This window comes from Pomacea canaliculata, linkage group LG9 (genome assembly GCF_003073045.1).
Source record: "Pomacea canaliculata isolate SZHN2017 linkage group LG9, ASM307304v1, whole genome shotgun sequence".
Taxonomy (NCBI): Eukaryota; Metazoa; Mollusca; class Gastropoda; order Architaenioglossa; family Ampullariidae; genus Pomacea; species Pomacea canaliculata.
The window spans coordinates 18,598,717-18,610,349 of NC_037598.1; the positions used below are offsets into that span (position 1 = coordinate 18,598,717).

The window sequence follows — 11,633 nt, forward strand, 5'->3', positions numbered from 1 at the left end:
ATATTCTGCTGAAACTTCACTTATTACTATTTTAATTTCTGTTATCTCCAAAGTAGATGGCAGAATGGCAGCATTGAAACTAAGTCATGTGCTTCACCGTTATATTGTTTTTATTGTTGGTGTGATTATTTCCTTTCGGCTCGCCCATTCGACAGCTGTCATATGCATATGATGTCATATGTATACAGGTGCCAGGTGCAAGTAATTAATGTATTGGCTTATACTGATGGAGTTATGAACAACTTCAACTGCCTCTTTACCTGTGTCTGATGTCTAGTTTGTTATGACTGAATATTTCCCAGTACGACCACAAGTTTATAAACACATTCACACTTTGGCCATTTTCTAGAGAATTAACAGGTGAATGAACAGGTTAGTCTGTCATCTACAAATGTATCATCGTACTAGTTTAAATTGTAGCTTCAGGACTGAGACAAAACAAAATAATCTGTAGCATGGCTTCTCCATTGTTATCAATATTTTGTTTACAAGCTTACAGTCATGTCCTTAAAGAAGCACGTGTTAATATTTATACGTGTGCGCGTGCATGGGTACGTGCGTGTGTTCCTCGTACCGCGATCTATGATTCCAGAATATGTTGCTAATGACCACCTGTCATGTTGACAATATTAATGTTCTTTACGAAACAAAATAAACAAACAATTAAAAGTCATTATGACAACAGAGCGGCGTCTTGATTGCAATAAAGATGGTTTTCAGACTCAATGCTAGTCTAGGTTCACAGTTTGTGTCTACTTCTCGGATAGAATGTTACACCCGGGTTAGTATGTTTGACCAGCGGCAAACTATCTCCCGGTTAAAGGAGTCACTGAGTGACCTCACTGTCCGCCTGCACGAAAATTAGCGAGAATTGGTCTCAATAGGGTTTGCTGTCCGGTCAAAGAGTGAAAAACCGACTGCTAAAGCAAAAAAAAAAAAAAAAAAAAAGCCCCCCAAACCATTAAATAAATCAACAATGCAACATATGGCGGCGGAAAGATAAATTCATTCATTCTGTTGAAACGATGTCCCTCGTTAAAGTATTAAACGACAGAGCTATTAATCTATTTTTACTTCTAGGCAGAAAGTTCAATTAAAAGAGGAAAGCACACCGATTGCTGTTTGGTGTTGGTTAACAGATTTTACTTTCAGGGGAAATGAAAACAGCATGCAACCCTCCCAACATAATACCGGCTGGTTAATGATGTGGATAGTCTAGCTAAGGTTTAGCTGCTATCTGCGGGGTAGCCAGTCTATCCAGCCTGGGTAAGCTAAGCTTGGTCAACAATGAAAGATGTTTATAACGCTCACGTGCATTTTCTGTTTTTGTGAATTTTATCTTTCATTTTCCTCTCTTTCTCTCTCACGCACGATGAGAACACACAATAGAATAACTTACTGTGGAACAAGGAGAGGCGCAGGAGTCGACCTCGCTTGTTGACTACGGGTGTTGTCATTTTGAACCCTAGCACGTGCATACCACTTGTGTCACCACGATGCGCACATCTGCTCGTGACTAGTCAGGTCCTGACCCTGGTGCCTCCCGCTGCGTGGACAAGTTGTGTACGGGTGGCTACCCCAGTGACACCCGGTCTGACGGCCAGAACCACATCGCATTGTTCATCTGCACAAAACTTTCTGTCACCGCTTGAGTCTGGTGCGGTCCAACTCTGGCAAAGTTCCTGGGAGAAGGAAAAACTGACCAAAAGGTTGTCTCAGTCTGTGGAGACGCACGGCACTGTCCTCCCATGGCGAAGTAGGAAATGAACGGACAAAGTGAACAAGTGGCCGTTATCTCCGACTACAACATCAGCAGAGCGAGTGAACAGATGAAGCGCAGGACGAGGGGTTGTGGGAGGGAGGAAACAAATAAAGTAAAAGGCTATCGATCCAGGCGAGACCTGGACCACAAGATGCGTGGAGTCGTGGCGGACATGAGGAGGGAACTGCTGCAGCATGCAGCATGCAGCGCCACGACACCATGCGGCAGTCGCGTCTACGGCGGTGCGTCACTTGAAGTGGCGACAACACACGCGAGGTGCACGTGTCCTCACTGCGGCGTGCGCCTGCTGACGATGGCGGGGATGGATGGAGAGAAGGATGAGGGTGTTTCAGTCTATCTGTGTGTCGATGGACAAGAACTGTGGATATCTGTCATGTTCAAAGAAAAGCGCGAGGCGGCAAAGTAGAGGGGCGAGTTGGTGGGAGTCAGCGATCCATGACAGTTTCAGTGACTTGCAAGAGAATGAAAATTATAATGATGCCGAAATGATAGCAGTGCCGGTGGTTTTTGTAGACAGATTCAACTCAGTAGTTTTTTCACCTCTTGGAGAAAGTATTGGTTGTATGAGAGCACCGAAGAGTCAGCTGACTGCGCTGTCTAATGACCTCTCGTCGCCCGGCAGTTAATGTAACGACTGTTCACTCGACCGTGAAGACATGCCGGCAACTGAAATTCCTCCGAATTTCTTTTTATTCTGGACGACACTCGTTTCTAGTATGAAATGGGGACACGTGTGTTCTGGAATGGCAGCAGATGTCTTTACATAAAGAAGCAGAGTTCACCAAATCGCCGTCGGGAGGTCTGCGAGCGAACTTCGTGACGGGACGGGTGGAGGTAGACAACGTAGGTAGCATAACAACGGGGTAGCCTTAGGGTTAGTGGTAGAGATAGTGTATTATACTTAGGGGTAAAGTAAGATAGTGTAATATTCCTAGGGATACACATAGTGTACTATCCTTAAGGTTAGAGTAGGATAGTGTATAGTCTTTAGGGGTAAATATAGTGTCTTATCATGAGGGGCATAGATATAATTTGTATTAGCTTTCGGGTTAAAAATATTTCCAACCCTAATCTTAACTTCCTAAAACACTTTTTCGCTAAGCTTAACTCACCTTTCCAGAACCACGCGTTTCTGTTAACATGTCCGTAAAACTTCAAAACTCTATCCACCTGTAAACATGTGAATTTTAAAATCCTGCTAGAACGGTTTGATGACATCTTATTCAGAGAGAACCCTGTAAATTACCCGCTCATTAAAGAACAGACCCTACTTCTGTTTCCTCTTTTGCACACCTGCTGTCTGTTTATTCACACAGTTTAGTTTCTGAACCCATCTAATTAAAAACCTGCTTCAATATCGCCTACCTGGCCTACCTGACTCGCTATTGACTGTCAATGAGGTAGAAAACCAGTTTCATCAGACAATTCTTTTTACCTGAGTGTAGTGTTAGATTCTTCATTCGCAAAAGAAAAAAATCCAAAAATAGTTTTTTGTTCTGCCTCCTTGTTTTTTGTTTTTTTTTAAAGACGAATAAAGTGATTTGGAAAGTTGTTTTCTCTTCGGCTCTACTTTCAGCCCGTCTATTGCATTAGGCAAGCCTCCACTCTCAGTTAATAATTAAAATTACCTACCCTTTCACACTGGCACAGCCAGCAGGATAATTAGCATCCTGTCCATTTTTTCCTTTCCTGTGAAAATAGCTTTGGAGGAGGAAGAGCCAGCAGTCCAAATTAATGGAAGAAGCAACGCAAGCGTCCACCTCCCAGGCTCCACGCGGAGACAGAGCATGCTGGGAAGGCCTCACAAATTTGTCCCGGTGATGGACAAGTTGTTGCACTCAGCCATCACAAGGCGGCGCTACTCCTTCCGCTGTGGAGAATGGCGAGTTGGAAATATAATTAGGTTTGATGCAAACTTGGAAAGCGTGCGTGTCCTCGGCAAATTTGCCCGGCAACCTCCGCGTGTTTGATGGCAGTAGGACGCCCCGGCCTGTACTTCACACCAACTCCCAACGGTCACAGGACAACGTCCGTTGGGAGAGAGGAACTGAGAGAAGGAGGACAGAGACGATGCACCTTGTAACATGGGGACCTGCAGGGCCACAGCTTTTGTGAAGGTTCGAGCAAATTGAACATGTTGCCCCGACCTCCTTTGATTCTTCAAATCCCTCTTTGTCTCTAAAAGCAACGAATTTGTTTATAAATAATCCAGTGTGTGAAAAGTCCAGTAGAGCCTCTTGTCCCTCCCTCCAGCTGTCCTGTCCTACAGTTCACTATACTGTGAACATTTGTATTTAACTATGTGTTTTGTGGACGCATGCATACATACACAGTTAGATGTGATGATAAGTGTGGTGATGATAGTTTATTGGCTGTCATATTAGATAAATAAATAAAGTTAAAATAATAAACTATAATTGGCTAACCCATGACAATACAAAAGTTCAGTAATGTAAATTAGTAAAATAATTGAAAGGTAAAAGTCAAACAGACAAATATTCACTCGAAAGACAAGTTGCGGCCTCCGAAGAGACCTGCTGCTGTTAAACAAGGAGGGCGGACGAAAGAGAAGTACCGGAGAGACTACCGGTGGTCAACCCATCAACCAGGTGTCAGAGAGGTAGGCCAGAGCCACAACACGAACCAAGTCACGTGACTCTCACTTAACCACCTAGCCACTCACTGCCCCGTCAACAATAATGCTGGCAGTAGAGCGACGACAACGAGAATGGCGATGTTGATGACCAGAAGGCAGCGGTGACAGTCGGTGGACTACCACGTGTCGCACTTGTAGAGTAGAGGGTGTGAGGAGTTGAGGAATGGATGGGTGAGAGAAAGCGAGTGTAGGACCAGCCGCTACACGTCAGACACCCGGTATAAGTCCTATCGACAGTTTGTCACCCTGACTGTAGCACGTGTCTGCCATGTCTCATTCCTTCTGCCCTCGACCGGCATGAGGGTCTTTCATCTTCCCCAGTCGCCTGCCAAATGTCGAATTGTGAAAGGAAAGACGAAAGAGAAAGACGCCCCTCTGTTACCGTTTTTTTTTTTCGGTTTTCTTGTCTTAATTGCCGCAGACTTCGCTTTCTTTGGATCTTGTGTGAAGATTAAAGTGCCTCATACACTCCTTGGTTCTGAATCATTGACCTGTTCCGCTTGACTTCTTCAGCGGCTGGTACTGTGTTGTAGTGATCAAAGAACAGCCTGGACTCCCATTAGGTCAGCAACCCCATACCCCCTCAAAGACCCTTTTTCTACACAGACCTGTGTATATTCCACTTTCTTCGGTCTGTGATAGAGAGAAGGATGTCAGTTGACGAGGAGGAAGCAGACCCTACATCAGGGTGGCGATCGTCATCGACGTCAACGAGCTCCACGCTCCACCCGATCCCTTCTCAGTCCTCTTCTCTCTTCATTCATTAGATGCAGATGCTGTAACCTTTCACCCTTTAACCGTGAGACAAGCTGAGCTTTGCAGAGTGTTTGTTGAAGAGATACCTTGTCTTTATTGGCAACTGTTGATTCATCACTCTGCTCTGATTGTGGCTTTAGTATAAGTGCAAATAGTTCAATATATAAACTCTACACCAAAGCTTTCTAGTTAAGAAGTCGTGCTCCTGATGAGGTGGATAGCATGTGATCACATGATCATTACAAGATAAGCATCCCGCAGGAATTACAGACAAATTGCGGAAACAGAAACCTTATGCCAGCAGAACACCGATGTTTTTACAAGCCAGCCCCTGGTCAAAACAAGATGATAGATCAATTGCTATTAATGTGGGGTGTAAACAGTGTGTGCCATGCCATGACATCAGGGACAAAATATTGTACCCGACCGTGTCCTTGTCACCTGCTCTTCTGGGGACAGAGAGGAGAAATATTGATAGAGAGACACAGAGGAGGAGTAAGAAGACAAAGGTGTGACATTTTTATCTGTGGTATCAAAAGGTGTTCAGTGGCTTTTGATATTAAAATCATTTTAATGTCATTTTTAATTATACGGGTATGCTCTACAAGCGTATATCAACAATTCTTTAACAAAATACACGAAAGCTATTTACTTTTCTCACAACCTTATACTAACAGAGAGGAAGGGTTATCAGTTCATTACAAAGTCATTAATATGAAAGAAAGATGAACCCCCTTCTCTCAAAAGAAATGATAAATCATCAGCTGACAATAAAATCGCATCTGAAAAAGCCAGAGGTACAAACCTACCCCGGGTGGTAATATCTATACACTCCTGCTGAAGGGTTATAATGTCTATATATTATTAAGTCGACGTGGCATTATTTTATGACAGAATTCTCCTTTTATTCTAATGGTAGTAATTGTAAACTTTGACCTCTAGTCGTCAGAGTTACCTCCGCGCCACGACTTCATCTCAGTTTACAACGGTTGTCATGTAGTCCCTCGGTGTGTCGCGATAGCTCCTAGTGTCAGGGCAACAACATGTCACGAGGTCTAGACCTGACAGACACCTGGGGAGGGAACAGTTGTTTACCTGTTCTGTTTTCGCTTTAGTTGAAACAGTGATAACGACATGCGCAATATTATGTAATAATACAATAATATTTACAACAGAAACATGATGCCAGTCCCCCTGTCCCCGGAGTAATCTATTGTCTGGCCGACAATTTGCAGTGGCAATAATTTGATACGAAGCTCAGTAGATAAATCGCTTGGTTGACCTGCGACATTGAATATTTTGTTGGAAGAATAAAACTTGATGCTCACACACGTGTGTATATTAATGTGCGTGTGTGTGTGTGTGGATGGATAAAATTACAGGCAAACAGACACACAGACAGACACACAGACAGAGTCAGGGGGATGACGACGAAGGAAAAAATAAAACGAAATGAATGTTAATGTGGGAGGAGCTGCTGAGGATGGGAGGAGAGGTAGAACTGTGTCAGGGCCAGGCAGCTTCACGCAGTGTATTACTCTGATAGTCGTTAACGAACCGATAAGATGGCTGTCTGCTAGATTGCCTTTTCTGCTAGAAATAGAAAATCTTGTTCTTCCAAACAGACAGACCACCGGATTAGACATGCGCAGTTAGCTGTTCCAAAACTTCCCGAATAAAATCTGGAAATGTTTGTTATATGTCGACAATCAGTGAAAAACACTTAAAAATAAAAATGACACATTTGCATACAAGATTATTCTCATTTAAGGTAATTTCATTTCTAGTTTATGTCTATCGTCAGTAAATCCATTAAATATCAATATAACAATCCCTCAGTAATTCCACATCATCTGTTTTCTTCCATTGTTACCTCTGTATCCTATTCTACTATTGTCTCACCCTACCCACTAATAATAACCTCAGTGTTATAACCTCTACTTTATTCTTATCTCTCGTGGATGTATTATCTTTATTCCTCTGGGTTTTCTGTCTTCCTGTACCGAGATGTGCTTGCTGCCAGCGAACTTCCTGCCGACTCTGGGCAAGTGTACAGCCCGGTCACGTGACACTGGTATCAGCGGAAACCACCAGGGTAAGCCAGACCCCAAACTGGGGATATTAACCATGGGCACGATTAATGAAGACAACAGCGCCATCTGTGTTTGATCCTGATGGATTGTCTCGCAGGCCATGTATGCAGACAGACAGTTGTGGACTAATGATGCATCGCTGCTGTAAACATCAGTTGGGCTTCATGGGTCAGATGGCATTGCTCCCTCCCTGATGGGCTGCATCCAGGATGTCGGAAAGAAACTTAAAAAAATAAATAGGCCCTTTTTCCAGTTCGATCAACAACCATCTCATTTGCACCCTTCTCTTGAATACAGATCGATTCCGTTTGATCCGCCAGGAGAACTCTTGTGGGCCAAAGCCAGACTGAAGACAGAAGACAACAGCTCATCAGTCAGCCGGTGTTGGACAAATGAAGCGCAGCTGTGTTGGTGGCCGGGGATCAGTGGGAAAGTTCACCCTATAGGACATCCCCATTAAGGAAAGGTTGTCCTCCACTACTCCTGTCATCAAATGTTGACCCAAGTTGCTCGTCGAGACAGGAAGTGCCTGACAGCAAGACACCAGACTGTTGTCATTGCCAAACTTCCACAACTTGCGAGAGAGAGCATTGGTGTGGTGGTGTGTGTGTCGTCAGCACCAGGGTATCAATAATTAAGAGAGGGCCATCAACGTTTACCCCAGGTTGTTTATATCTATGACCAACCGTTCCAATCATAAACCACATTTGGACGAAATTTTCGACAATAAAACTGTTGCGAAAGGCATCTTTTCTAGACGATTCTTCCTTGGTGCAACTTCCCGTGCATGCATATGTGCGCATTCATGCATATACCAGCAAGAATACTTTTTACTAATTTGAATAGCAAAAATTGTATTCATACATCTGGATTTCGATAACAAAAGACAGAAAAGATGCGCCATGCTCTAAGCCTCTCAACTCCTGACGATCCACATTATCACGTGACCTGATGTGACCTCAACAACATAGGTACTCACACAAGATTCAAGGAACCTATTCAAGTTTATCTCGAGGCTCAAAATCATTTGAAGAGAGGCTGAAATTAATGACAGCATGATAATAACACGTATATCTTCTCTTTCATGGTTATTTATTATAATACTGTCGCTAGGAAGTAGAAATTTATTGAAGATTTCAAACAATGTGATCCCGAAGAAAATGTAGCAGTGTGCTTGCTACAGACATCTATCACTTTTAATCGTCTAAACTGGTCGTCCCAGATAGTGAAAGGCAGATTTCTTGTTTAAACATGAGATAACATTACAAGAAGTCCGTTTTATGTCGATGTCCTCAAACTTAATCTTTCTGCTAATGGTGTTGTCATTCCTCAAAGATAGGATTCACTTGCCTTGCACCCAAATGTGTAACGAAAGTTTGTGTCCACTTCATTTGTAACTAGACTGTCAAATAGAATTTTCTGACAAGACCTCGGAACCTCCCAAGAAACAGCATCAGATCGAGTCCCCACCTGTCCATCAGACATTTTGCTGGGTAGGACCACCGAGACCTGAGCAGCAGACAACTGTGGGCCTCACCTAACAACCTTAGTCTGGACACGTGTCATCTAACCCAAGCTTTCAATCAAGGTGTGTTCATGCAGGTGTGTGCACTTCATATCGGGGTTTCACTTGTTCAGCCAGAAGTGACATGAGTGAGTATGCCTAGCGACAATAAACAAGTCTTAGAGAAACTATCTCGCGTGTTTACTTATATCCGTGAATAAGCAGATACTATACTAAGTCTACAGACTAACCTAGGATTACCAAGACTACAGATGAAAGACTGCGTGTACGTGAGAGAGAGAGAAGGAAAGAGAGGTGCCATGATGTATCATGAAGTGTTTCTGCCCTCCCTCGCTCCCTCTCCAACATATGTCTATCAATGCTTCCAAAGATTAAAATGTAGTGATAGAAATTATTGTATATTACATTATTGATATTGTGTGTAAAACGACCAATTTTACAGACTACCTTCTTCACCATTGTGATGTAGTAAATTTGCGCGCATGTGTGTGTGTGTGCATGCGTGCGCCTGTACACATAAAATCAAGACACGCACACACACACAGAGGGAGAAAGGGAGGTAACAACAGAGGGAAGAAGAGAGAGAAAGTTCGTTGCGAGGCTTTACCTTCGATCCGCGTGCTGTCAGCACTCATGGCACACACACTCTAACAGCTCAACACTCCTATGTAACAGTGTAGCACCCAGGTAGCACCTACTCGTGATCACGTGACACACGTTGCCCAACTGCACGCTGGATCTTGCCGTCTGTATCACTTCCCCCTTCGACCTCTCCATGGTCTACGCGCGAATTAATTCCTCGTGACTTTACAGCCTCGTAATCTCACAGCTCTATCTCTCGGCGGAGGTTTACAGCCTGTTAGCTTACACTTTTACAGTCGCACGATTTCTCAGCCATGAACGACAGGGGAAGCGAAAAGCCTTTAGTGTCACCTCCTGACCATCTGCTTTTTTGGGGGGAAACAACAACAGTCACAACAAATAAGAGAGGCAAAGCTGAGTGGATGAGAGCTGCCATCAAAATGCAAGCAATATATACGATCTATGGGCGATATATATCTGTATATAGAAGTATATATATATATAGAAGTACATATAGAAGTAAAAATCTGAAAATATTGTTTATTTTTATGTCGCGTGCAGAGTTAAAAGAATGGAAAAGTGCAAGAAAAAGCAGATTTTGATTTCATTTCTGTGTGATATCACTGACTTGTATTACTGGACTGCTGGCAGGCGATTTTTCCAGTTAACTACTAAAACGAGGCTGGTGTGTACCAAGCTTCCGGTTTAGTCACATTCATTGTTTAGGCTCGCCGAGACTATCAGCGAGAACTTCGCAAGAGTTGGTCTCTCAGACAGACAGCAGTCCACCTGTAAACTTCCATGTGATACAGTTACATGAGTGAGTGTCATTACACTGAACTCTTTAATCTGATAAAGGTATTGTGAGCGAAACATTCAGCAGAGTCTACACTACAGGTGTTCACAGCAGAGCCGACTGAAGGTACTGTCGTGTACACAGGTAAAGCAGAACTGTCAGTTGCATCATTTGTAACCGATGATTCATCCAGCACTGATGCCCGGGGCAGGTATAGCTTCCCAGCATAAAATATATTCATGCAATTCAGATGACACACGACATACGATTAAGTTTATTAATTCTAAACTGGCCGTTATACGTGGGAGGAGTGATTCAGTTACAAAACAAATGCTTAGTGACAAGGTACAGCAAAGTAAGAACACACCTTCACACTCCGACATTTCCTCTACTGACGAGCAGCAAAACTGTTAAAGTCTAAAATTATTTCAAAAGTGTATTGCTTCTGCACAATGAGATAGAATAATATTTGTTTGCTTCCAATAAAACAAATTTCCCAGAATAAGCTCCATCAGACCAGCGGCTGTTGTAGTGTTAAATTTCTCATTCATTTGTTTTTGTGTTTGACAAGCTGCCAGTCGACGATAGGCCGTCTGATGTTTTTGGCGATGGTCTGAGGTTCTTTACAAGTCGTTGAAAGGATTTCTCTCTACACAGCCTGCTAATGTAGTTGACCTGCCTGTGGAGGGCGTGCTCACCGATATGAAAGACTGGCTTAGAGCTCCTTAGTTGACAGTTGGCGAGAGAGGGAATTAACAAAGTGTTTGAACCCATTAACACACATTTCTATTTTACGAAAGTAAAGCGACATGCCGCCATTGGGAGCTCACACACCGTGAGAAACACGGACAGGTGACGGTTGGTTGGTAAATACAAGTCCGACATGTGTGGAGGTGTAAGAGGGAAACTCTGTGGCTCACACAAATTACTTTCATTGAGACATACACGCATGCAGACACACAGAGACACAGACACACAAATAGACACAGACACACACACACAAGGTTGAACTCCCACAACAAGATGTCCCACGCCGCCTGTCAACCAGTGATTTGCCTGCTCACAGCTTCGTATCAAAGGGAAGAAAGTAATTTAAACTCCCATATCCGTGTAACTTATTTCTGAAAATAACTGTTTGCGATGAAAGCTTGACAGAACCCGACCTCCATACATAGCCTGAGTGAGAGAGAGGAGGGGGAGAGAGAGAGAAAGAGAGAGACTCAAAGCGAAACTCCTTAGTTGAGGCGTGCAGCTCATTTCAACAAAGAAGCGAAAAATAAAACTACATCATTAGTAGAACAACAACAACAACAAACAACAACATGCAGAGAGCGGTTTTTCTTAGAAGAGACGCGTTCAACATGCAATGAACGAAATACTAACAAGGTAAACAAGGTAAACATACAACTAGGAAACACAAGAATCAGTAAACGAATGACATC

At 43.3% G+C, this 11,633-nt stretch overlaps 1 protein-coding gene across 4 annotated transcripts in view; it reads right to left on the reverse strand.

Annotated features, from left to right (window-relative positions):
- Positions 1 to 9,531, reverse strand: part of LOC112572072 — a 131,544-nt gene extending 122,013 nt beyond the window's left edge. The window contains exon 1 of one of the 4 annotated variants that reach the window (XR_003100937.1): positions 1,400 to 2,275. Coding sequence is in view for 3 of the 4 variants with exons in the window: in XM_025251594.1 (XP_025107379.1) it covers positions 1,400 to 1,478 (79 nt within the window). In the remaining variant the exon portion in view is untranslated. Of the gene's footprint in view, positions 1 to 1,399; positions 2,276 to 6,150; positions 6,213 to 9,420 lie in introns of those variants that run through there. The other 3 variants (XM_025251595.1, XM_025251597.1, XM_025251594.1) reach the window with 3 other exon arrangements.
- Positions 9,532 to 11,633: the final 2,102 nt, after the last annotated feature.